The sequence below is a fragment of the Ursus maritimus genome, unplaced genomic scaffold (assembly GCF_017311325.1).
Source record: "Ursus maritimus isolate PB19 unplaced genomic scaffold, ASM1731132v1 scaffold_29, whole genome shotgun sequence".
Lineage (NCBI taxonomy): Eukaryota > Metazoa > Chordata > Mammalia > Carnivora > Ursidae > Ursus > Ursus maritimus.
In genome coordinates, this window is record NW_024425452.1 from 9,375,700 (window position 1) to 9,403,115 (window position 27,416).

At 45.5% G+C, this 27,416-nt stretch overlaps 1 protein-coding gene across 1 annotated transcript in view; it reads left to right on the forward strand.

Annotated features, from left to right (window-relative positions):
• TFAP2B (transcription factor AP-2 beta) overlaps nucleotides 1–24,931 on the forward strand; it is a 26,917-nt gene extending 1,986 nt beyond the window's left edge. Inside the window, exons 2-7 of the mRNA XM_008691803.2 lie at nucleotides 4,171–4,629; nucleotides 9,466–9,526; nucleotides 17,064–17,283; nucleotides 18,907–19,025; nucleotides 21,223–21,364; nucleotides 24,295–24,931. Coding sequence (XP_008690025.2) covers nucleotides 4,171–4,629; nucleotides 9,466–9,526; nucleotides 17,064–17,283; nucleotides 18,907–19,025; nucleotides 21,223–21,364; nucleotides 24,295–24,595 — 1,302 coding nt within the window. The 3' untranslated portion in view covers nucleotides 24,596–24,931. The remainder of the gene's footprint in view (nucleotides 1–4,170; nucleotides 4,630–9,465; nucleotides 9,527–17,063; nucleotides 17,284–18,906; nucleotides 19,026–21,222; nucleotides 21,365–24,294) is intronic.
• Nucleotides 24,932–27,416: the final 2,485 nt, after the last annotated feature.

Here is a 27,416-nt window from a genome sequence, read left to right on the forward strand (position 1 = left end):
TCTCTCTCTCTCTCTCTCTCTCTCTCTTTCTTTTATTTTTCTTTCTCTCTTCCTTGCCCCCCCCTTAAGGTTCTGATGGGGAATGTGAGGCTACTGAATGTGGGCAGAGAAAATAGAGACTGATAAAGGCAGAGGCTCTCCTCGTTCTAAGTATGGAAGAGAATTAGATTTTCAAGCCTCATTCGTAAGAGACTCGGGCTTTTAATTTTTATTTTCAATAATATTTCTGCAATCAATAACAAGCGGATCCAAGTAGAGGACGGAAAATTAGGAGGGAGGTAGATAGACGGCTAGATGGGTGTAGATAGAGAACAAGCCAAGAAGCCCTAACAGATCTTTTATTTTTTCCTCTTTTTTCTTGTGTTTTGCTTTTTCGAGGGTCAGTGCGTCCAACCACCCCCATGTTTAGGCATTTTTAACTCAATGCTCTGCCCGTGTTCTGTGCGCACTGCTCTCCAACGCTGGGGTTAGCGCAACTCTTCCTCGGGCTGGAGAAGTTGCCTGCCGCTCGCCGGGGCCGTGGCCGCGCTCGCCGCCGCCCTTCTCGGTCTGGGGCGCCGACTGCTGCGGCGGCGGGGCGGCTCCGGGGGCTCGCGGGCGAGGCGGGCGTCCGGGCGGGGCACGCGGCGGGACGGGGAGGGGACGGCGGCGGAGGCCCACGGAACTTCGCTCGGAGCGGAATGGCCTCGCAGACCCGGACTTAGGTGCCAGGGAAAGAGGGAAGCGAAGGCTGCAGGAGACGTCGAGGGAGGGAGGACAGAGAGAAAAGCTTCGAGGAAAGGCGCCGCACAGTTAAGGCAGGGGGAAGGTCGAAGCCAGCGAGCCGGGCGACGGAGACTGTAAAGCGGCAAAGTTGGCGAGAGGAGGGAGGACGGGAAGCAAAGTGCTGGGCGAGGAGCGCCAAGAGCGCTCGATCGGTCGTACCAAACGGTCGCGGTGGGACGCACAGAGGCTCCCCCAAACCAGTGGGGGAGAAAATGCGACCCCTCCGCTCCGGGATGACTCCGGAAAGCCCGGCAGGGAGCCGCCTTGCGGATAATGGGCCGCGCACAGAAGCGGCCGGTAAGCTCCGACTGACGCCGCCGGCCCAGTCTTAGCGGGCGGACCGGGGCTCCGAGGCTCCGCCGCCGCGTCCCGCAAGCAGCCCAGTGCCCCCAGCTCCGGCCAGCCCGGAATCCTAATTTTGGTGTGTGTGTGTGTGTGTGTCAGAGAGAGACAGAGACACCGAGACAGAGAGAGAAAGAGATCGACAGTCGTCTTTCTGCGGAATGATTAGTAGGGTTTTCCTCTCCTCTTTGTGGCTGTGTATGGACTGTAACGAAGAGCCGTGCCTCCGCCTAGTGGGGTTTGTTTCGGTTCGGCCTCCTTTTCTTTCTTTAACAGGCAGGATAATGGTAAAGTCGAAGTCTCTAGAACTATCCTAAAGAATGTGAGCGCCCGAAGTGGGCATGACACGGGCGGAGACGGGGGCACGGTGTGTAAATTGCTCGGAATATACATAGAGGGATTTCAGTGGGTTCCCAAAAGCAAGCAGGATAAAACTTGTTCTTTGCTTATGAAAAGTAAACTGGCTAAAAGGGAAAGGAGGGAGGGAGAGCAGAAAGGACGGAGGGAGAGAGGAAGAGGGAGGGGTGGAGTGGAAGAGGGGTAGAGAGAGGAGAATAAAATGGGAGGGAGGGGGGAAGAGAGGAAGACAGGGGAGAGGGGTGAGAGAGAGAGAGAGAGAGGGAGGGAGAGGAGAGAGAATATTGCAGGTATCCCTATTTGCCTAAATTTCTGCTCAAAAATATAGGAGAACCCGCAGCCCTGTGGAAGGAACCTTTTTAAGTCGGGAGGAAGGTTGAACTTTAACAGAAATGGCAGTCAGGCCAGTAGAACGGGTTCCTGAAACATCCAAAAAGGTTTTCTGTTGCCCCTGGCTTTGCCTGGAAAGGATAAGTTTAGTGTACTTGAAGATTGATTGCATATATTTTAAATTGAGGTAAAAATCACAGATTGTATGAGCAGTATAAGGAGGGAAAGGCTACACAAGGAATGAAAAGCCCCCATCTCGCCTCTGTCCTTTAATAAGTAAGCATAATCTCCAATATTCAATGCAAGTCTCTAAACGTCCCTGTAAACAACCAGGCCCACCGGTTTACTTTTCTCTCCTTTCCAAATGATGAGGCAAGGCCTTTTTATTTTGTTTTTTAATCTGCACACAAAGCACCTAAGGCGATCAGTTCTTCCCATTAGGAAAGTCCCTCTCCAGGAACAAGGACACCTACTTTCTGTACAAGCCCCCAGCGATGCTCTCCTTCACTGCCTTGTCCAAAGGAGCAGGGGCTGCTTTACGCGTGTCCCCGGCTCAGTTAATTGAAGTTCTGCCTCTTTCCTGCTAAACTTTTTCCCCAGTCTGCCTTTGCCAGCCCCCTCGTCTGATTACATCTAGTAATTCTCCACTGAATGAACGTCATTTACAATAGTAGGGGAGCTCTGCGCTCGCTGCTGCTTCACGCTCCATTTGTCCTCCATTCTCCCTTTAAAGTACTCGTGTAATATTAATAGTCATGAATATCAATTATTATGAGGCGGTGTAGGCAAGCGGAGGGAGGAAGGGGCGCCCGAGCAGTCTGAGCCCAGCTTCGGGTGGAAGAGGACTGCATCTGGAGCCCCGAAGAGCGGCAGAAGAAAAGAGGCCAAAAAGACAGCAAGAGACCGATGAACAGCTCTGTCTGTGTGTGACAGGCATCGCCAATCTTGTTTGGGGGTGGGGGGTGGATTTTTTTTTTTTTTTTTGATGGCTTGTCCTGGAAACCCCTCAAGCTCGGCTCCTGTGTCCAGCTCGTTTCTCTGCTAGACTCCTTGATTTTTTTTTTTTTAATCATTGTTTGATTTTGAGCAGTAACCAGGCTTTTTTTTCCAGATGTTAGTCCACACCTATTCATCCATGGTGAGTTTGGATTCACGTTGTACCAGAATTGCATGCTCCCTCCTCTCACTGTCTCTCTGTCTCGCCGTCTCTGTTGAGTATGTCTCACTCTCTCTGTCTCTGTCTTCCTTTGAGCGCCTTTGGCTTGGTAATTTAGCACCATAATTGGACGAGGCTGCAGCTGCTTCTCTCTGCATTGTGTGTTCTCCGTCTGAGCTCCATGAGTCAGCTGGGGAGGGGGGAGGCCGCAGAGAAAAACTTTTTATTTGCCATTGCAGTTTGGAAATTTAGGTGACTATTTTCTCCAAAAAGAACCATAGGGACTTTACTAAGGCATTTCCACAGAGGAGAGGGAGAAACTTAAACACTCCTCTCACACACACCTCCCCCTTCTCCATCTACTTAGTTTGCCACTCCAGATAGAACCAACAGTAAGTTGTCTGGGCTTTTTCTTGCTCTTCCCTCCCAACCCCAGGTCCTTCATTTTCACACCTGGAGTATAATAGCATTAGATACAGAAAAGCAACCTTAGAAATAACTCCTTGGAACCACAATTCAACTTAATTTAACGTGGGTTCAGGATGTGATTTCAAATGAGATTCATTTCAATCAAACACTATTTAAACGATTTAATTCCTCTTGGGGAGGGAGGGGTGACTGGGAACTCAGATCAAGCAGATTCCTCAGAGCTCCTGGAATTATCGGGTTTGTGTGGGGAGCTCCTGGTCAGCTGGCTGCACTGCCAGTGGAGGCAGAAGTTGGTTTTGAAAAGGAGGAGAGGCACCAGAAAAGTATGAAGTTATATTTGTCATGCTTTGGACCTCTGAAAGAGTTAGCAAAAATAGTTTAAAACACCCAGAAGAGGAACTACTCTGTGTAAGCCTCCTATATTTTTAACTAGGGAATTTAGAATCTCTCCCCATATATAGTTACTTTACCCTCACCCCTTTTGCCCGATATGCACTCCCAACACAAGGCTCAATGTTGGTTAAGTGGGTGGTGATTCTCCCATTTTCCCCCCAAAGCCTGGCGTTTGGAATTGCTGAAATCATGTGCCCTCTGAGTCAACTTGGGAGTATAAGTTTCAGACTCTTGCTTCTCATGTCCTGGGAAGAATATACGGAAGCCGGGCTTCTCCATTAGTCGCTTGTATTTTTTTTTTTCTTTCTTTCTTTCTCTCTCCCTTTCTCTCTTGCTCTCTCTCTCTGTCTCTCTCTGTCACTCTGTTTCTCTCTCTCTCTCCTTCTCTCCGCTCCCAGGACCGGCACGATGGCGTCCCGAGCCACAGCTCCAGGCTCTCCCAGCTGGGCTCGGTATCCCAAGGACCTTACTCCAGCGCCCCGCCGCTGTCCCACACCCCGTCGTCAGACTTCCAGCCGCCCTACTTCCCGCCTCCCTACCAGCCGCTCCCCTACCATCAGAGCCAGGATCCCTACTCCCACGTCAACGACCCCTACTCCCTGAACCCACTGCACCAGCCCCAGCAGCATCCCTGGGGGCAACGGCAGCGGCAAGAAGTGGGTTCGGAAGCCGGCTCTCTCCTGCCCCAGCCTCGAGCAGCCTTGCCCCAGCTCTCGGGCCTCGACCCCCGGAGGGACTACCACTCGGTCCGCCGGCCAGACGTGCTGCTGCATTCGGCGCACCACGGCCTGGACGCGGGCATGGGTGACAGCCTCTCGCTGCACGGCCTCGGCCATCCCGGAATGGAAGACGTCCAGGTAACCACAAACAAACAAATGAAAAGGACAATAAATAAATAAATAGTGAATGCCCCGGGAGATGGGAGGGGTGGGGGAGGGGCAGCTCCGTATCCTTTGGGGGAGGTAGTTTCCATCTTTAGAACAGGAATAGCTGGACACCACATATGTAACTGTTTCTGTGTCATACATGTATGGCTGTGTAGTGGCGATTTCTGGAGGTCCAATTACGAAAGCTGGAACTACTAGAAATGAAATCATGAAGGAGAAAAATGTGTGTGTGTGTGTGTGTGTGTGTGTGTGTGTGTGTTGGTAGTTTAGTATCATCAGAATTAAGACTAGATTTATTTATTTATTTATTTATTTATTTATTTATTTATTTATTTATTTTGGTCTTGCCTTAGCTACTTCCTGTTCTCTTGTACTTTGTGCTAGCAGGCAAGGGTACCCTTCCCAACCCATTCCCCATGCATGTCCCATAGTGGGCCTAGCCTCCTGACAAGGCAGGTGAAAGACTGGGCTGCCTAGAGCCTGGAGCTTAAGCAGTAAGGCGCAGGGTCCTTTTGGACTCCAGAGGTCCCTGCTGGATGTTAAGCGTGACAATGCACATGGGAAGAAAAACATGTGCTATGATTGTCCAAACCAGGTCCTACTCTGAATGTCTCATAAGCTGCTGAGCCCTTTTTCAAGATAAGTGAGTTCCAGAGTCATCTCCTGAGAAATGGAATAATTGTGGGGAGAGACCCAGAAAGCCATAATTCTGCTTGGGAGTCCAAGAGGACACATACCATTTTAGAGATTGTTTTCACCTTTTGATCCATTAAATGACTGTGGAGCAATATTCTCCACATCCCTCCTCAGTCCTCCCCCTCCGTTAATACTCTCCTCTCCCCAAAGCCACTATCCCAGTTAAAGAGGCATCACGTGTTTGTTTCTTAAAACAAAAGGCTCAAAACACTTCCCCCACCCACTCCCTAACCCATCTGCAACCTACACAATAGAGCCTGATTTGGTTGAGAATACTTGGTTAAACTAAACAAAGAAAACATCAAAGAAATGATTTCTAAAAACTGTCTGGGTGATTCTGAGCAGGTCTCCTTTTGCTCCCTAATTTAAATAGTCTGCAGAAAAGATAAATATGGTTGAAAGGTATTTGACACTTCAGTCTCATTGGCATAGTTGTATATATAATGCATCATTTTAGACATACCTCTAAAGCAAAGAAAAATGAAATGGGGAAGAAAAAAGAGTACTTGAGTCCTTCTCTTTTACCTTACTTGGAAAAAAAATGTATTTTGAACAGTTAAAATGTGGTGACAGCATAAAATGCTGTGTGTAGTCTATGATGGTTTATTGTTTTAGAGGAAATTCAGTCATTTATTATTTCCAAAAATGCTGGAATCACCTGATTTGTGGCTGGCTTTACCCGTAGTAATAAGAATGATAGTTTTGTTGGTTTAATCAAGCTTGATTATCCCTGTCTGGAGGGATTGCTCCTTTCAGAATACGATACAAGAAGGAAATATTTAATAGCTTTTTAAAAAATGTATTGGGGTAATGTGTGTGTTGGGGGGGTGTAAGTTCTTAAATTAACCTTTCTGAGTATGCTCAAAGTGCTAGATAATGAAAGTGGATCAACTCATCACCACTGCTGTTGGCAATGCCAACACACTGGCCGCGTCACCACCACTCTGCAGGCGGAGAGTGACTCAGTCAACTGAACCCAGGAATTCTCTCAAAAGAGAGAATAGATTTCTTTGGTTTCAGTTTAGTTTAGGTTTAGTTTAGTTTTTAAAGATATAATTGGGAGCGGTTTTGAGTGTTTGGCCACATGCAAAGGACGCGAGAGAACAGGACCTGTTCAGTGTGTACTGGGGAGAACAGCCTCGTCAAAGCGTCGCGCGGCAGGCTGAGTTGTTGCGTCGGAACACGGACCGCGAGGTGCAAAGAGCCCAGAGGAAAGTGCAGGCCCCGGCCCACGCATGCTCCCCGCCCACACACCTCCGCCCTGTTCCTCCCCCAGAAGCTTCGCAGCCGCTCCTCTGGCGAGGTGGGGTGCCTCGCGGGACTTCGTCTGGACGACCCTCAGTGCAGGGGGTTGGGGGGAGACACCCCACGCCCATCCCAGGGAGCGGGGACGATCTCTGCTTCCGCGGAGATGACCGACTTCCCGGAGGCCTGGGTGTGCTTGGCGCGACACCGGGCAGGTGACAAAGAAAGACAGGGGAGATGTACTTAGGACCAGAGCCTCAGTGCAGAGTCTGTCCCTCATCTGCCCCATCCCGGCAGATCCACTTCCGAGTTAGGGATCTGGAGCACACGGGGGCGAGGTGGGGGAAGCTGAAGTTACACCAGCCTGTCGGGATCTGACCGTTTCCTGCAGCTACGGATTGGGTTGGCTACGCCCGACCAGTCTTTAAAAAGGGACCAGAGAGTGCCTCGGCCTGGACCTCAGTCACTTGTTCGATCTCAAGAACCTATTTTGTGTTCCGGATCCTTACCCCCCTCTCCCCCCCAGCCGCGGACCAGACAGATCCCCAGGGCGCTGCTGGGCCGGTGGGCCTTATAGCGAGGGGTACTCACCTGGCCGAGGGTTGGTATGGGGGTATGTGGGGTGACCCAGACACACACGCGGGAGGGCCACCGCCCCGACCGTGAGAGAAGAGAAGGAGGGGAGCTAATTAACCAAATGCTTCTAATATTTTTTAAATGAAACTATAAAACCCTGTCAATTTCTATTTCAATTTACTCACAGGGGCTATTAAACCAGCAAATCGCTGTTTGGGTTCTGGGCGTGCTACATTTCACCCATTGTGTGTATGTGTGTTGGGGGGGATGCAGTGTTAAAAACTCAGAAAAGCAGCATCAGAAAGAAAGATGGAGTGAGATGACACCTAGTTTGGAGTTAGTTGTCGTGAACACCTCTTCTTCCAATCTTTGCTCTCTAGTCTCTCTCACCTCTACTACCCCTGAGTATAAACATAGAAGGATGTTGTCAAATCCACCACACACACGCGCACACACACACACACACTCAAACACACCCTAGTGTCTTAAAGCAACCCCTGGTATCACTTTTAACTAAAGAAGTCTAGTAATTACGAGTCTGAGTTGTTTTTCTGCGCTTCCGCATGCAGTCCTAATTAAATCTTTACGATCCTCCCTGTGACGATTAAGCGCCAGCATGCTGCGTGAATATCCTGTACAAAAACCCAGCAGGCGGCCGTAATTAGATAGAAAATCAGACAAGAGCCTTCTCATTAACTACCACAACTACCCCACGTCGCTGATGAGGCGTATATACATATTTACGTATCGACGTGAGGGTGAGGTATGGGGGCGCCCGGGTCCTGGCCCCTGAGATCCCTGGCCTGCCCGCCCACAGACGCAGGCGATTATTTTCGTCTTGAGTGGACACCTCGCATTGTAGACACGTGAGCACAGCAAGAAGTGAATCTCGTGTGTGTCTGTGCGTGCGCGCGCGCGTGTGCGTGGTGGGGTCTCCTGAGGAGTTTTGAGCAAGTTGTATGAAGTATTTTTCAAAGAAGCATTTACTATTTCTTAATGTGTACATGGCATATTGCAACATGGAAAATGGTTCTTACGGAGAATAACAATTTTCCTCACCTTTCCGACAACCGAAGAGTGACTATTAAAAACGAAAAGAAACAAATTAACATGCTCCCTTCGTGATTAGATCATCTCATTTCTAATGTGCTGCTTGTTTGGGGTAGACAGTCTCTTCCTTGTGATGAACACACGCCCTGTCTGGGGATGCAGTGTGAGTGGGTGGAAGGTGCTGTGAAAACACCACCTCACTCTCAAGCCCTTTGCTTTTTACTTCTCTGTAGAGTGGGTGACAAATTGGTCCAAATTTGGGTTTCTAAGAATCAGGGAAAGCAGCAGTACATTTCAGAAAGACCTAGCATTTATTTTTCATTGGGGGGTGGGGAGGGAATACAGTGTTTTTGGATGCTCTGGGATGCACAACCAGAACTCTGTTCTGTACATCCTGACAGTAAGAAACTCATTCCAACAGCCATTTCCCCTCAGAAGTGCTGCCAACACTCAGGGTTGAAACTTTCCTTCTTTAGGATAAGACTGTGGCACAGAAGCTGAATGCTCTTTGCCATTACCTGTTTGCTGACTGGGAGGATCTGAGTCTCTGTATCTGTGTGTCTGTAGTTACTGCCATCCTAACAGGTGTGCTTCTTTGCTGGGAAGTAGCAGCAGCAGGATAGGGAGAGGGAGCAAATTGTGCAGGCTCCTCTCAGGGATTATCATGCAGCGAGAAATTCAGAGCACACAAGGACGTGTATGGACTGCACGGGTGTGCAGTCCTGCCAGCTTGCAAACGTGTTCCTATGTGTTGCTGTTTGCATTCCATTCCAAATTGCTCAGACTTTAATTAAAATCCCATAATGTAAACTATTATGTATTTGTAAAATGACTCTAGGGTTAAGATGCGCTGGGATAGAATTGAAAACAGAAATTATTCTTACTAATATTGGTGAAAATCTTTCAGCTATTGCCAAATTTTCACAATTCATAAGAGCAAATAATATAAAACTTTATACGTCTGTGTAACATCTATGTTTAATATAATAACTAAACCAATACTGCATCCCAGATGTCTCTCACAGTTTCCTTTTTCCTCTGCTTCCATTGGAAGAATTTATAATTTGGGCGAATTTCATTTCTATGTTGATTTGGAGGTAATAATGATAATAATAAAACCTCCCTTTGTGAATTAATATAAATGGAAATAACAGAAACTCCAGTTTGGAGTGACATGATTTATGTGTGCAATTCTTTAATATCCAGTCAATTTGAATAGTGATGTTTTTATATTCACAGTCAGTTGAAGATGCCAATAACAGCGGCATGAATCTATTGGACCAGTCTGTCATAAAAAAAGGTATGGATTATTCCTCCCAAAAGTAAGCAAAGTTTTCCTGTGCAGTAATGTCTTTATGAGTTTTCACTTTGGGGGAATTGGTTATTTTATAAGACAGAAATGTTTGTTCACAGTCATAGGATAGGGGCTCTCTAGATGAAAAAGGCATGTCGGGAAGAAGGAAATTTGGGGGTGGGGGCAACCAAAGGCAGAAACCCAGATAAGAGACAAAGGGACAGAGACTGTTGACATTTTTCTCATGGTACTTTTAGTAGCAATTCTAGATACATCTTAAATAATTGAACTACCATCATGTATGAAACTGACTAGGAAACACTGCTTTCAAAAATGTGCTATAATTATTTCATGGATAACTGGAGTTTGCTGAGCTAAACCCTAAGTTGTTGAGATAGTTCCTCTTCTTGTTTTTGTATTTGATTTGTGTGTGTGTGTGTGTGTGTGTGTGGTAATTCTGTTTCTAGTTCTCTGTGTTTTATGAGTTGTTTCTTATTATTTTTTTAAAAATTGTGTCAAATGTGTTGCTAAATATGCACATCCTAAGAAGTTGAGACAGCCTATGCACATTTCTAAATCTTTCTACATATGCATTCATGATTTAGTGTGACTGTGGAATCACCCCATACTGTTAAAGGGCATGTGATATTAACAAATGTTTGCAGTCTCTTGTACAGCTGTAAGCAAAATAATTAACTAATTAAACTAATTAAATGTAATTACAATAACTCATTTCGGGCGTATTGCAGCTGCTTAATTTTTCCCCCTCTCTTCTGACAGTCACTGAGAGAATGCCTGGCGATTAGTGTGGCTGTCGAAAGGCCCGAATGTCACTCACATGCCACCAATTTAGGAGCCTGAATGTGTAAACAGTGCAATCTTTAATTATCGAAAGAACTGGTATTTGGAAATACAGTTTTAACTACTGTAACCCTTTCTTATCGATTCTGGAAAAGGCCTGTCCTTATATTTGGTGTCAGCAATCCCTAGCTTCAGTCATTTATGATTAATTTGAGCCACATGACACTCACAAAAACAATTAAAGAAAAAGTGCTTTGGAAAGTAACCCAAAGTCAAGCCGTTACAGTAGAAGGGTCGTGAAGTCAGAATTCCAAATAGGGTGAGGTATGCTAAATTATCTTCTTTTACAGAGACAGAAAAAGTGGCTTTGAGAGTTGAAGGGTGGGAGGGGGGAGCTGTACTTGGAATAATGCCATCTGGCTTTGGAATGTAATATCCTGAAAAAGAATAGTAAGATTTGGGGCAAAACTATTTAAGTGTTGCTCCAAACATCTTTCCCTCTCTTCTTTAGATAGTATCATTTCAGTTTTTAATGCCAGCTTTTGGTTTCGCTCAGACACCCAGGCTTGGTGCTTTGATTTGCAACTGTGCTGACAGCTCACTTTCACCTTTTCCTCTGGGGTCTTCTCTTTTGGTTAATTGCTGGTTGATGGGGGTGACTAGAGGAGGGTGGGGAGGCACTTCTCCATTGGCTTTTTTGTTTCAGTCCTCCTCCCTTTTCACGGAAGGCTAGAACCCCTTATCTCAGGGCTCTGTATCCTAGAAACAACATTTGGGCTGTCAATGGGGCATGCCCAACAGATGACCAATCAGAAATGTTATTAATAGACAGGCCAATAAAAATATTTGGAATTTAGCTTGCCTAACAAAACGGAGCTCAAAATATTCTTAGATGTGGGATGCTTTGGTTTCAGGGCTTGTATATGTTTGTCAGCAAAATGTGATTATCTATGTAGAAGGGTATCTCCAGTAATAAGAAAAGGAGAATATTGACTAAAGTTGCTGGTTCTGTTTTGAAAACACAGAGTACTTTTTCTGGCTCTGAAAGCCTTTTTTAAAATTGTGCAGCTTTAAACAACTAAGTGGCACCCCAGTCACTTTATTGATTTGGGGGTAAAGTATGAATACGAAGTGTTAGGTTAACGCCATTATTTAATGTTTCAGGGATTTGCTTTATTACATGAAGAAAAGATCCTAATATATGTTTATCTTTAGAGAGTCATGGGCAAAATAGGAATAAGTGGTTGATTTACTGTTCTAGATAATTATGAACCACTTAAAATGAAGGTATGGATTCACTTGCTCCTTCCTGACCCTCTGGTCTCTCATCTTTGTCCCCACCCCTCCCCTTATAAGGGATATCTCCCAGAGATTAATTTCATAAAAAAGGAGGTGAGAAAGTTTCTGAACTAAATTTTCTAAATTTCAACAACTGGCAAGGGACTTGGTTGTTTAATTTATTTTCTAATGGGCTTTTAGAGAGATTTTTTAAATTTTTATTTTTTGTAGAGAGATTTTAAAGTGTCTACCTCATTAATAAAAGTGCAGCCACTGATCTAGGTTCGGATGTCTCTGCCATTACGTATACTGAAGCCAGAAGACTTGGGCATAAAGGATATATGTCTCTATGCCTCTCTCTCTAATTATGGAAGGACTCCCTCCTAAAATTTAACCAGTCCAATTTTTCACCCGTGTTGATATCACCCCATAGATTATAGGCTAGCTCTCTTGTTATGTTTGCTATCCGGGCTTAGCTGACATTTCTGAAGTAATTTAGTTAAGAGGAAATGAGTTGTTCCCAGTAGAGAGAGCAAACGAGTGGAGTGAAGGTAGCCAGCGTGATAAATGGCTCTTTCATTTGAAGATCTCCAGAGCTCGTTTACGGCTAATTTTCTGTATTGGCCCCCTTTGAGCTATTAATGCAATCGGCAGGGACCGTGGCCCCTCTCCTCTTAGCTGCCCCATTAGAGCTCCCATTAAGATGCGGAGTCTCAACTCCAAGGCAGGAGTGGAGGGAGTAATGAAAGGTGCTTTTTAAACTCTCCTAATCTAAACCGGCAGAGGGTGGTTAATACGATTTGAAGGGGGCTGGTCAATTAGCAATCAATAAAGTAATAATGAGAAGGATTCGGTACATTAACAGTCTAAAAATCCAACGAGACATTAAAAAATCATTCTTAACTCTCAGTTCCATTAAGATTAGGAATCTGAGCTGGGGAGGGGGTGGGTTGGTGCCCAACTAATATAAATGATCACTGCCACCATCCTATAGCCTAACTAAAAAAGGGGCTCACCTAGGCTTTAAGAAAAAGTTTTTGGTGCAATCAGAGGCTAATATGCAATCGGTTTGACACCTTAGAGAGCAGAAAATATGCTGGGATTTCTTGGAAAGGCTAGCGTGGCTGGAGTCCAAGGTTCAAATGTGACTGTGGGGCATTTTCATTGGTCTTAGGGATATCCTGTTTGGTTAGTTTCAGTTCAACCTTAGTTCTCTCCTACTTTTTTTTCCGTTAGTTCTGGCCCCTTCCCCATATAAACACTGATTAGTGTGGATTTTCTTTGGGGGGGGGCTATGAAGAAAGAGCCAATTTCAATTACAATGTTGGGATTCTTCCTGCTGACCTAGAAGGTAAAAAGCACCAAGAGTATGTCATAGCCTCTGAAAGGGTATGAATTTCCCCACAAAGGAAGAGGTTCACATTTCCAGGGCTGACTTGAATCCCAATAGGTATTTATTCAACTCGAGACTCTGAGATACATTCCAGCCACCCAGGGAGTAATCAGAGTTCACAGAATTTCGAAGTTGGAAAGGTTAGACACTCTTCTCCAGCTCCCACCCCCACTCCCAGTGAGAAAACTGAGACAGAGAGAAGATAAATGACTTTCTCAAGGTCCCACACACAGAGTAAGTGATGGGACCCAATTCAGTTTCCAGACTCTTAGATGTTGCCCCTAAAGGATGCTAACCCTGGATGTTTGTAGTTCTTTATATTCCAGCTTTGCGTGTGTGTGCGTGTGCGTGTGCGTGTGTGTGTGTGTGAATCCTTTTATTTTTCTTTCCAGGGTTTTGGTGCTCACATTTATAGATGTGCTGTATATCCATGTGAAATAATATTTAGCCCTCAGATAGATGAGAAACAATGCAAGTATAAAGGAAGGGGGTGTTCTGCTGGTGAGAAGTAGTTATTTCAAGCACTGTTCAACCTCTTGGTGGCTTCCTGGCGTAGCTTACATATTTAAGTCCGAGTATCTTTCAGAGGGACTTACCCTTGAATCTATTAAATGGGTTCATTTCTTCCCTTCTTGCTCACCAGCAGATCAGAGCCACAGAGAGTCTGTTTGCAGTCAAACACAAAGATCTCAAGGCTCCGATTTTATACTTAAGTTTAAAGAATACAGATTAAGAGCTACTTTATTAACACGTTGGCTCTCTGTAGTCCACTAATGAATAATATTTTCTTTAATCAGTCTTCCTTCCTCTCTCTTAAATAAAACTCCAGTCACTGTAATGAAATATTGATCGGGTTTAAACCTTTTTTCTTCTCCTCAAAATAATGCAAGAAAAAAAAGAGGGGAGCAAGTTTTGTGAATGTTACATCCAGAAGTTGGTCATGATAAGCAACTGAGAACTGAATAGGAAAAAAAAAAAAAGGTTTTAATGTATGCACAGAAAATTGTAAACATGTAAAGAACTGAAAGCTTCACGCTGAGTTTTGCTATGCTCCATTTCCTTACCATTTCCTGCTGTCGCTTTAAACCTATCTTAGTCATCTCTGGGTTCCATGAGCAGGAACAGTGTGCTTATAATTACTAACAAATCAACCGGGCCCTGTTGCTCTCTGGGTTTATTGATAAGCTGGAGGAAAGCAGAAGGGAAAAGACAAAGAGAATAAAATATGGGGTTAATCAGCTGAGCTAAGCAGGTGTGAGAGTGGAGGGGAAGGTAGATAACAGTGCTAGGGATTTTAAGGAAAGTTAGGACAAGAAATAGGTAGGGTCTAGTCTAAGATACCAGGTTTAAGGCCAGAGTAGGAGAGGGTTAGAACCTGACGATGGGAGAGTAGAGGGTAGGAGAACGATTTATACTTAAATTAAGAAAATGGTAATATAACCTGAAGCGTGTCTGTTCAAATAGTTTGCATCTTTGGGGGGGAAACAACAACAACAAAAGAAGACAGCAGTGTGCTGACAGAAGCTAACTGGACTGGTGATGTTTAGGTGATAATGCATTTGTGGAAAGGTACAGCCCAGGGGAGGGAACAATATACATTCCCCATAGGAAATGGCTCTTGTCAGGTAAATCAGGCAATTAACAATAGTGAAATTAGAGGGCAGGTTATAAAGTGTGTCTAAAGGCCTGGCTTTTCGAGAGATTTGGCAACTAGGACTCTGAGAAGCAGATAAATTATAATCCTAAAGAGATATTTGGTTGTCCGATATGGGAAATAGGAACTGAATTTACTATTTTCAGCTTAGTGGGGTTTTTGTTTAAATATTCTTTCTAAAGAATATTTAATAGTATTAAATATAAAATTTAAATATTAAATATAAAAACATTGCTGAGTGTCGAAGATGAGATTTTTGTGCAATTAATTTCTATAGTTCTCACCATGTTAAAATTACAAAAAGCCATTATCTATATTTTGGGGAAAAGTTTCTCCAAGGTTATCTGATGCTAATTCCCATGATCATTAATTTCTTGCTTAGACTTCTGAATATGAATCTGAAATACAAAAATTGAGAGTATTATGAATAAGACATATCAAAATAGATGTGGATGTTGTGTAAGGGAATTAAATGACAGGGTGTTCCCACCCAAATCACTGTCTTTTAAATAACTTTAACTCCATATTTTATTCAAATTTAATTAATACTCACACTTTGACTTTTCATTGGTTCACTCTCAAATGGGAAGCATCTTCCCTGATAAGAATATGATGAGGGGAATCAGAAAGAAGAAAGCACCCTCTGTAGCTCCCACCACCACTACAGCAGTGCAGAAGATCCACTCTGTTACCTAACATCATTCACCTGCCCTGAGACAAAGCTTTGGACTCTGTAGACAGATCCAGAAATACTAAAATGTCTACTAAGGAGTAGCAAAAGGGAATGCTCGAGGACCCCCATCCATTCTCCTAGGAAAATCCTTTTACAGAAGGTGTTTGTAAAGGGCCAAATGCAATCCCTAATTAATAAGAAATTTGGGACCTACCTGACTTTCATCAGCCTCTAAACAATCATGGAGGTCTGAATGCCAGAATCTGAAGCAGAGAGAATAAGCTATAACAAAAATACTCAGTGTTGGTTAGTCTGTTCTATACAAGAGAGGTTATGCAACTTGTTTGATAGTGCTCTAGGCTCTAGATGGTGGAAAATGAGCATATCTCTCCCCTATCAAGATTATAGGATGATACATTGTATTTATTAAAGAGGAGAAACTGAAACCTCCTTTTTCATGCCAGATGCATGATTCAATAAATCCCCCGGACTGGTGATCAACAAATGCTGTTTGAAGATTTGGGGGCTTCATATCCCACTGGAAGAAGCTAAGGTGTAAGGCAAGTCAGGAAAAGTCACTTGCCCTGTGGCTTCTAGAGCCTGCAGAAAGAAAATGGGCTTCAGCAGTATAGAACTCCCAGGGAGTAAGACTGCCAGCGAATTGGGAGGTTGACCAGTCATTGTTCCTCATTCCCAGCCTTCTGGTTCTACTGAGCCCCGCCTCTTCCTGAGGTGCAGATGACACTGAAACACAATTAAACAGAAATACAGGCTGGAGAGACTGAATGCGCCTGGGTAGCAGTGGCAACCAGCTGTCAGCTCTTATTAACTTCTGCATAAAACATACCTTGAGTGCGGTTTGTTATCAATTACTTGCCGAAATGAAACAACTGGGGCAAGGCAAGACCTCCGCTCACATGAATTAGAGTGATTGGTTGATTGATCAGGGCACCTGTTGTAAATCATAACTGCTCCAAACAATCGCCAGCCGGTGCTTTAGTTAATTTGTAAACAAAATTCATGTCACTGTGGAATTGCTTTCACTGGAGAGGAGCATTTGGGTTCATTTTTAAATGAATGTATCGTTATGATGTAGGAAAGAATGAGATCCACTTTAGAGAAATGAGCAGCTTCTTTGAACCCAAGCTTAATGGTATTACTTGGCTGTTCTTGAGCACAGTGTCTCTGATAGGATCCACTCTCCGGTGCTCTCCAGCGATGACCACAGATTTGGGTCCAATAGGAAAGGGGAGAGGGGTTCCCACAAAGGACACCGGCATTACCATTTTATATCGATTGTATAATCACTTTCAGGCTTCAGCACCAAATGGGATTATTATCTTCAGGAGACAGATGAGGAAACTAAGATTCAGAGAGGCTCGCTGAGATGTCTCAGGTCACAAGCGAGCACATGATGGAACAGGATTTGCTGGGTTTCACAGTGCAATCCAAACTCTAGGCTGCGTGTTTTCTTGATTTGTATAGTGAGCGGGACTGTGGCAAGCGACACTCATAGGTCTACACACATGGAGTAAGTTTCCAGAGGAGTGATGCCTTTTCCGTTTGTTTGTACACAGTGCTCTGAACGCACCGCAGCCCCACTGGAACAAACACTTCCTCCTCCAGCTTTCCACTTGGCGCCTGTCCTGTGGCCTCGCCCCTGCGCACGCACCGACACATTCTATCAGCCGGTCACCAGGATCGAAACCCGGTCACCTTTATGGCATATTTTTTTTCTCTCTAGTTCCGGTTCCTCCCAAATCTGTGACTTCTCTGATGATGAATAAAGATGGCTTCCTGGGAGGCATGTCCGTCAACACCGGCGAGGTATTTTGCTCGGTCCCGGGCCGTTTGTCTCTGCTCAGTTCCACTTCAAAGTACAAAGTAACTGTGGGGGAAGTTCAGAGACGGCTTTCGCCCCCCGAATGCCTCAATGCGTCTCTCCTCGGCGGCGTCCTCAGAAGGTAAAACCCCCAAACCAGTTATTACGGGGTGAAGGAAGAGGGCTCTCCCGGAAACCAACAGATAGCCGGACGCAGTTGCCTAGCAACCGGGCGTCCAGAGCGCGGCCCCTGCGCTGCGCGTGCGGGGAGCCACGGCCGCCACGTGCTGGGGGACGCGCGCGCAGACGCCGCCGCCCGGGGACCCACGCGCCGCAAGCACGCGCCGCCTCGCTCTCCCGCTGTTGTCGGCACTGGGAACCTCCCTTTTCCCTGTCCTGTGCTTGGTGCCTGGCTCCTTCCTATCCTGGGGACACTTCGAGGGCATTCTCTAGCCTGAGTGAAACTAAAACAGACGTTTCCTGGAGTAACCAACTTTGTACCAGTAATGTACTGTAATATTTCTGTTTTGGTTTAAAATATGGTTGGCAGCCGACGAAATTGGCGACTACCCACCAAAGCGTTGTTCCCTACAGTTTGAAAAATTCCGTGCTAGACTTGCGACCTCCTGTCTTCAGCAAGAACACCACCAATAATAACAATGAAATAGTAATAGTTATTTCTTGGGGGCATTCAAGTGCTCCCTAATATGGGAAGAAAACATTCCATAGACTCCTTGTGGAAAATGAGGAAGAGATAGCTTTTATCTTCAGATTTAAAGCCTTCCCCCAGAATCTCTGCCAATGCCTGGACGGAGGACACTTTGGTAGTGTCTCTGATATGAAGGTGACACTGTAGGAGATGAACTTCTCAAGTTAGCCTCTTTGGGGAGTTGAAAGTCCCTTTCTTTCCTAAAAGTGGCTGTGTGAACAGTACCACAAGAGAGGACAGAGTAACTGGATTTTTTCTTGTATTTTTGCCCACAATTTGGCACATACAGGGAGAGTTTGGGAGGAAGTAAGGGTGTGGCTCATGGATTTTTCTCACTTTGAATCCTCTTGCTCTGCTCTCCTGAAGTGAGTCTTTTGAGCCCTGGAGTGTGAAAGTTTCTTTCAATCACCCCTGGGCATTGAGCGTGTGTGTATAAAACTTGCTGTGAGATTAAGTGAGATAATCAATATACAGTGCTTATCGCATAACTAAACTCCCTAAAGTGTTAGTTTAACTGCTATTGCGATTACCATCATCATGTTGGTTTCATGTTTCAGTCTTCCTTCCCCTTTTAACCCAACTCCATTTTATAGCAACTCTTGACCCCTTCCTTCCTCGAAAACCCCACCTGTTTCAGCTAGTTAGTGCCTTCTTTCTGAGCCACCCAGTTCTCTCTCTCTTTTCAGCAAGGTTGTGCTTGCCCAGTTTCTGTTCACCTAACTGGCTCCATTACAAGGAAAGAGCTTGTGTGTTGCATGTGCAACTTCTACCTTTTCTGGACCCATAACCTACACCCTAATTATTCCCATCTGGTATCATTTTTTTCTCACGAGATAAAAAAAAAAAAGAAAATGACTCAATTTTTTTATGCTCTGTAATGCAGAAATTAAGCAAACCTCAGCAAACTATCAGCAAATAACCAAAAGGAAAGGGGGAAAATGTGCTAACCTCAAGTTAAAACCTCTTCAAGCTCCACTGGGCTTTAGATTGCTAAGTCTAAACTTTGTTTCAGGAACACTCTGAGGTTAATCAGAATGTTAATTCTTGCAATTTCAGAGCCAAATCGAAAAATGGGGGGAGATCTTTGCGAGAAAGGCTAGAAAAAATCGGTTTGAATTTACCCGCGGGCAGGCGCAAAGCAGCAAATGTCACGTTACTCACCTCCCTGGTGGAAGGTAAGCAAGACGTGTGGCCATTTCACGAAGTGGCTGAGTTTAACCGTTGGCTGAAGGCTGACATTTTACACGTTTCATGATTAACTGGAAATCACTGCGATTGTTGTGCCCTTATGAGTTGGATGTCAAGCGGCTGCCTGAGAGAAGTTCAAAGGTCCTTTTACTTAGAGGGAGTTGGCAATTGTAGAGAGGCCAAGGGACATGTGCGAGGGTCCCTAAGCTCTGAAGAGTTCTCAGGTCCAGACTCTAAGGCAGTGCAGGGGTCACTTCTGCCACCAGGTGCAGTACACAGTGTGTGAAACACCCTCTGTATGAACTCTCGCAAAAATAATTCTGGAAGCAGCAATACATTCCATACCTCTCTCCTTCCCAGGTTCTACCTCTGAATCGTAGGCAGTAGAAAGTACATTGTCAGTTTATGAAACTAGTATTTCATTATGACCCCTATGGTTATTTTAAAACTCATGCCACTCCCAGGGCCCTATCTCCTGCTGATTACCTGGGACTTATTATTAATGAAATATGGCTTAGTGAAGCCAGTGAGGCCTAGGAGAAAATGGGGTCGAGGATGGTGGTGAGCAAACAAGGAGGGGAGTCACATATGATCTTCACTGTAGATTCATCAATTGTGAATTAAAGGCCCATAATTATAACAAGCACATTCTAATTTGCTCATCATTTTGGAGTTGGGGATGATATTTATGGTATGTAATAAACAGGATCTTCTACACAGTTGAGAATGAGAGGATCTGCAGTTAATTTGTGGGATGGGGAAGGGATAGGAAATACAGCCAGATGGTCCTAATGAAGGAAGTTGTAGAATTTTCTCTAGAGTCTAACATGTTGGTCTTGGTTTTTTCTTCTATTTTTATGGAAGTGATATTATGACACTCCTGTGGGGAATTGGTTTTTGGAAGAAATCTTAGAATATGCAAGCAGCAACCATAAAGTCATCATATTTATAGTCATTGCACTTTGCCATCTTTAAGGCAAAGTTGCCTGGCCCAAACTTACCCTCCAGGGGCAGCAGTCACCAAATTTCCTGATCATACTTATTAGCAGTTGACTCTCAGCCCCAGCGGTGGGGGGGTTGGGGGGGTGTTACTTTTTGCCCTTCAGGGAATTGCTAATATCACTGTCCTTATTTTGTAAAAGCAGTCAAGGTAATCTCTATCCAAGACATGAATTTGGGTGGAGAAGGGACAAAACAGGAAAACTACTGAAATTCCAGTATTCGTTTGACAGTTTTCAGTCTTATGGGTCTGGATCATTGCAAACATCATGCCTGAAGTCTTTTGTTGTTACTATAATAATGATGATTAAAAGTAAGTCATGCTCCTTAAAAATAACGTAGCAATGGGATAATTCAACATATCTCTTTTTCATGTTTGGTATCTTCCCTTGAACACCTAAGGCTGTGCATTAAAGGGTAATAATGCTTTGTTTGAAAGGGGCTTCCGCATAAGCTGAGGAATCTCTCAGATGTCCAGGCTTTCTATAGCTGCTGTGTCATCTTGTGCAGTAGAAAGTCCTTAAGTAGGAAGATGATGACAGGAACCTCTAGGAGAAACCTGAACCTATCAGGGAATTGACAAAGAATAAATATTTCATTGCTGGACAGAAACACTCATTCCATATAAGTTTTACATATGTTCTTTAATATATGTGGACATGTACACACGTGGAATTATGTTTGTATATATTAGTTATTAATAAGAGGTGTTCTTCCTAGTGCAGTTATAGGAAGATACAAAAGATAATACAAAAGATAGGAATACTTTTAAATTATTTTTAAAGCAGGTATAACAGGTGCTTTTAAAAGGGGGCGGGAAATCTGGCTCGAATATCCAGCCACCTGTCTAGGTGCAATTATAAGGTGGCTCCTGAACATATCTGCCTGTTTCCTTTAAGAGAAAGCATGGAATGTAGGAGGCCCAAAGCTATTCAGGGGATGTCTAGTTAGGACTTGGTTAAAAGGATCATCAGGGAGAGGCTGGAAAGAGCAGCAGGAGCAAAGTTTCTTCCATCAACTTTTTGGCCTGAGAATCATTTTTATTTGGGCATCAGTCCTACCTTTGCTTTTGCCCCCAACAGCTGGCCTCTTCTGTAAATAACAACAGTTGACCAGGAAGGATCTCTTGTCCTGGGATGATTAGAGACTAGGTGCTGATGATTACCTCTGCTGCTGTCTTTTCAGGGGAAGCTGTTCACTTAGCTCGAGATTTTGGGTATATCTGTGAAACGGAGTTTCCTGCTAAAGCTGTTTCTGAGTATTTGAACCGGCAGCACACCGACCCCAGTGACCTGCACTCCCGAAAGAATATGCTGCTGGCTACCAAGTGAGTGTCCCAGACCCTCAGCCCTCCTCCCTGACTCCTACCCTTCTGAGTCACCACATTACCCCGCTTGGGGAGGAAGTGTTGGGCAACGGCAATGCAGACCTCATTTGTGGAGCAGGGAAGCAGCTCAGTGGTAGAAGTAGCTTTTGCAGCATGTGGATTAATGGCTAGGAGCCCTCCCAGCTCCACCCTGCTGCCCTTCTCTCTCTCCTCCCCTCCTCCCCACCCAAGTTGATTATGGGCTTTGGGTTTCTCTCGGTCTCCTGTATTAACAAGTTTCTGGGGGAGAGTGGCTTTATTAATATGAATCCAGGCTTTTTTACAGTTCTTATCCCCAACCCTGGGGACACCAGGCAGACTTTTTCTGGGTTGGTCCTTGTTCCAGTTCTTCTCTGGATCCCTAGGTGCACATTTCTGCCTGATTTCACATCTCCCTGTCATATGCACGCTCGGGGTGTCTATATGTCACCCACGTGTACCCATCTCTACCCGCAGCTCTAATTATTCTCTTTCCAATGTTGCTGTTTGGCATCTTCCACAGACGTAAAATTTACTACAACTCCAGAGGGGAAAATAGTAAATCTCTGGCTAAATTTAGGTCTAGAGCTCATTTGAACTTTTACAGTGGGTTTTCTATTTATTTGATTTACTCCTGTCTTTGGCTTCAGTGTCATATTGTTGGTGTTTTATGGCCGGCTCAGGCCTGCAGTGGGCGGCGCTGCGTGCACCCGCACGTTTCTCTCGCAGGCTCGGCCCAAACAGCGGCGCTCATTTATTTAGTGCTGGAGGACGCGGTTTGTTCCGTTGACAGCGTAATTTAAAGAAATATATGGAAGGCTGAAAAATCATTTGCTCAAATTTGTCCAGATGTTTTTGAGACGTGATTGGAATTTGATTGCCCCTTTCCGCAGGGTCAAAAAATATTAATGTCCCAGAACTTTAATTGCTTACAGACCCTGCTTTGGGCTTTGAAGATTTAGAATGTTTGACTCTAAGCATTTGTTCTCCCCAGTTCAGAATTTCCTTTTTGGCACTTTGGTAATGAGTACAAACTTAAGGAAAGACTTTAACCATCTCTTCCAACGATCAAAACCTGGCACCCGTCCTCTTTTTGGAAGGTTTCCTTCTGATACACCAGCTAGCAATGTAATAAATCTGTTGCCCTTTGCCCCTTGCCTCGATGTCTGGTGGTGGGGGACGTGTTGGTGCTTTATAAAAGAGTAAATGTACTTTGGGGAAAAAAATAAAACTAAATTGTATAAATTAGGTAATAGGATTCCACAAGCGCTGTCATTTCCCTAAGGAATGCTTGTAATTTCCCCCCACCCCATCACCTCTTGAAACCCTGTGACTTCACTTAGGTCACCACTTCTTAACCTGGGGTATCAGAATCATCTGTGGAGCTTTTCCAAGATTTTTATTTGTGGGTCTAGCCCCAAGCTCCCTGAATTGGAATCGTGGGGGCAGAGGCATGGATGTGTGCTTTTGAGCCCTGCAGGTGATTCCAAGGTACCCCTGGCCTAAGAACTGCCCTGTTTAGATAGAACGGTTACCTATCTCTTCCTGGTTCTAAGGATGTATGTGTGCATTTCGAATGGAGAAACCAGTAGAACGGAGGGTAGAGAGAGGATGCCTGTTAGGATTCTCTACCCACCGACATTAAAACCAAAACCCTTTCACCTGCGGCAGGTGGGGGTGGGGGAGGTATTCTTTGTCTTGCTCAGCCATTACTCTTCCTGGGAGTAATACCCCTGGGAGTAATACCCCTGGCAAAGGATGCCCCAGCGTCACTCATATGACCTCTAGGTACCTGCCTTGTTTACCTAGTGTCCAGGCCCCACATGTCCCCAAGTGTCAGGCCATGGGGAGGGGTGGGGGCAGGCTGGGACTGGAATTCTGTAGTTTTTCTTTCTTACCATCACCCCTCCCTCCACCAGTGGAAGCAGACTGACAGAAGGCTGCCAGTCTGTGAAAGGCTATGGCCTTTGGGATGCCATTCCTCTGACTGGTAGCGGAGCCAAGCCATTGGACCTTCCGGGCTAAAACCCTCCTATATTAACCCTCTTGTCCACCTCCTATATTAAAAATTTCTCAAATAAGCTCAATTCATAGTTAGGCACACAGGATTTCTAAGGCTGAGAGATTTCTCTAAATTGTAGTTGCCTTGAGGAAATAAAAACCTTCAACAAATAAAAATCTACGCTCCCCAGTGTCTTAACCATCTACCTGTAGGTTTTATTTAAACAATGTAGGAATCCTTTTATATTGACAACAGTCCTGTTGTACAAAGATTTTCAGTAGCCTCTGCTTAAAAGAAAGGGAAAAGGGGGGAAAATACACCTTCCTTCCTAAATACTGCAGGTAAACAGATTTTTGCTTTGAATGGAATCAGCATTCTCTCCTGGAATAAACAGTTGCTTGCCCTGGGCCATGCAAGTCTCCGGCAATCTGCTTCTGTGTCAGGGACAGGCTTGTGGCTCAAGGGCCTAAATCTTTCAGGGCTTTTTGAGCCTGATCACCAAGAGGTTAGAAAGGCAGAGGAGAGAAGGGGGAAAGGGTTTTTACAAAAACTGCCAGGTAGAAGCCAAAAATTACTGAATATTCAAAACGAAACGCTAAAGCCTAGCGGATTTCCCAAGCAGAGTCTAAGCGGCCCTGGAATAAGGGGGAAAGACTGGATTTGAGAAAAAAGGCAAGGCGTTGGGATAGAAGGGGTGCATAACTTCCCCACCCCCGCTTTCCTTCTAGTCCCAGCTGCTCCAGAAGGGAGAGCGCCGGGAAGGGAAACAGAGCGGAATCGTCCACATTAGCCTCGCTCTCCGGCTCTATGGTGACCGGGTGCCTCTGGGCTTGTGCGAGCGTCTCCTTTCTAATGCCAATGACAACGACGCTGAGAGTGATTTTTTTATGCCTCTCCCACCTCTTTGCAGGCAACTCTGTAAAGAATTTACGGATCTGCTGGCGCAGGACCGGACGCCAATCGGGAACAGCAGGCCTAGCCCCATCCTGGAGCCGGGGATCCAGAGCTGCCTCACGCACTTCAGCCTCATCACGCACGGCTTCGGCGCCCCAGCCATTTGCGCCGCACTCACGGCACTGCAGAACTATCTCACCGAGGCGCTCAAAGGCATGGACAAGATGTTCTTGAACAACACCACCACTAACAGGCACACGTCTGGGGAAGGCCCAGGTAGTAAAACTGGCGACAAGGAGGAGAAACACAGGAAATGAAAAATTAAAAAAAAAAAAAAAAGAAAATGTTTTAAATACAAAAGGAAAACAGAAAAAAAATTTAATTTTAGCTTTAAAATGTTGGATTGGCTTTGGAAGAATTATATTAGGTAGAATACACATACAATCAAATTTTAAAAAAAGAGCTAAATAACTTTAAAAAAAACCTGAGGCATACAACGGAGCAACAGTATCGGTTCTCAGTGTCTATTTCAAGATACACTTGGAGACAAACGTCCGGATTTTCCACTTCGGTTCTTTCGAGCTTAGTAATACTGATAATAAAAGAAAACCATGATTTTCCCCCTTTGGAAAATAAACATAAGACTAAACATGAGAAAACGCTAACTTATTGGAAGAAAATCGGAGAAACATTGTTGGTGTCAGTGCTTTGAGAGTTGGTTGACTGAGACGCACGAACTTTTTAATTTTTAATATTTTTTTAGAAAACTCCCTTCCAGTCCTCACCCTTCCACCTCACCTCACCCCTCTCCCAGCCACCCTTTTCTACGTTGCTCTCCCTCCCTCAAGCTGTCACGGGAATTTTCTGGGATGAAAATGAGTGTGGTTAGCCCCTTTGCGTTGTGTTTCAGTCCCCTCAGTACCCTCACCCCTGCCCTGCCCTGCGTTCTTAACTCACCAGAGCCCAGCTCCTGGGCCCTTGGCACCCTTGGGAGGGCGTGGGTGGGCGGGCGGGGAGGGAAGCCCGTGGTGGTGCCGGCGGGGGCTGCCGCTCGTGCCGGCAGGTGGAGCAGAGGCTCCTGCGGCTGAGGAAAATCCGGATCAATAAGTTGATTCAGACTCATCATCAGTTCCTTTCAGAAATGTTACTAAGTCTCAGCCTTGCCAGCATCTGCATACAGAGAATCTTGCATTTGTTATATTTGTGTCATCTACCAATTTTAAGAACAATAGTAAAAACAAAAGCACAATATGAATACGTTGATTAGTATGTAATTCCTTCGGAGGGGTATGTACCATTTCATTCTCTTCTGTTTTCCAAAGCTTTGCCCGCATGGTTTATGAGCTTCTTCAAAGAGGACTTGGGCTTCCTACACAATCTATAAGGTACAGAGAAAAAAAATCCGATCCCTTTTTAATCAAAGCCTGTGTGTCAGAATTCTGCAGGTGCACTTCTTTAAAGAAGCTCAAAGGGAATAATTTAGAAGGTGGCCAATAAGAGATTGAAGCAGCTTTGAGTCTAGTTGCTAACAGATACCTCAACACGGAATTTCAGGGGAGGGGGAGCTGAGAAATGAATTTTAGGGGGGGAAGAATAAGGGTTCTTGGAGCCCAATATTTTAGTAATATTGCCCTGCCTTTGAAATAGATTCCATTTCCTTGGGCTCTTTGGTGATTGCTGTTCTAACCTGTAAAGAAGCAGCTTTTCGAGTGGTCGTGGGGAGGAGGGTGGTGCAAGCTCCCGTGTTTCAGCAACAATTGCTTTCTTACAAGATGCTTTATGAATGAGACACTCCCCCCTCCCAGACATGCACTTGTTTTGGCATATAATGGCAAAATAATGAATGCAAAGTGAAAGGAGATGTATTTCAGCTTTGAATTTTACCGTCTGTATACACTGGGACTATTCCCAGTGGATAAAGTTTCCTGCATTTAATGTCTCTCATTCTGGCAGCCCTGCTCCTTTCTTGGGCTTCATCTGAGCATTATCATGAAATAAGATCTGGAATCCACTGTCCCCAGCCTCCCCAAAGCAGTGGGGAAATCCACCCCCAGTGGTCTCTAAACTTAGTGTTGATACATGCACCTTTTTGTACAGACTAGACCTTAGGATCTTTGCAACATCCCTGAAAGATAAAGATCCAGATGTCTGTTCTGCTGGATTTACACCTAAGATCCACTGAGACTCTCAGTTCTGCCCCCCCCCCCCCCCGTGGGCTTTGGCTTTGGGGGGAGGTTGGAGGATTGGGGTTTAGGCACCTGCTGAGAGCTTTGCGTTGACACTTTTATATGGGAGGGAGTTAGGGAGCCAGTTTCAGGTCACCAGGAAGGTCCAAGCAACGGTTATGTCACACCCCAACCCATCTACTGCTAGCTCCTTTGAGGACTTCTGGGTGTGCTAGGTTCAGCCCTAGACGAGGTGAAATACAAAGGCTGGGAACTAAACCTTATGGAGAGTGTAGACAGTCCATCTCTCCCCAGCTCAGAAGCCTGCGCCTTTGTCGGAGGGCCTGGCCGCTTGCATTATATGTGTTCTGATTGGAAAAGGCCAGGAGAAACCACACTGAAAACCATCGTCTCCTTTCCTTGCAGGGCAACGCGCCCCACGCGTGTGACGTGCGAGAGACGCGATGGACGCGCCTTGCTCTTACTGTGCAGGTCCTGAGAGCGTGTGGGCCACTCGCGCCCAGTCGTGTTGAGGACATAGAATCAGCCGCTGGAGGGGCCTCGGGCCGCGCGGGCCCTTTTCGCTCTCGGTCTCACCCTAAGGGCTAAGGCGACCGAGAAAGCCCCATTCTCCAGTAGGTAATGGGGCGGCGCCACGCGGGCTGCAGGCGGGGAGGGGTCTCAGCGCTGCCTATGCCCTTTGCTAAGAGCTACAGCTCCGGGCGCCAGCTCCCGGAGGCAAGTGGCCTAGAAATGTCCGGGGAATCGGAAGCTTCCCCGGGCTTTGGCAGGACAAAAACTCTCCCTCCTTACGCTCCTAAAGGCGGATGATGGGATGCGAATTGTCCTATTTGGCTATGCAGGCTCTCTTTATCGCCCTTCGCCTTCATTCGAGTGTTCCTCCCGCGCCCCCGCTAAGTAGAGCTCCTTGCGCACCTCCTCCGCCCCACCCCCCGCGTGGAGAGAGCCCACT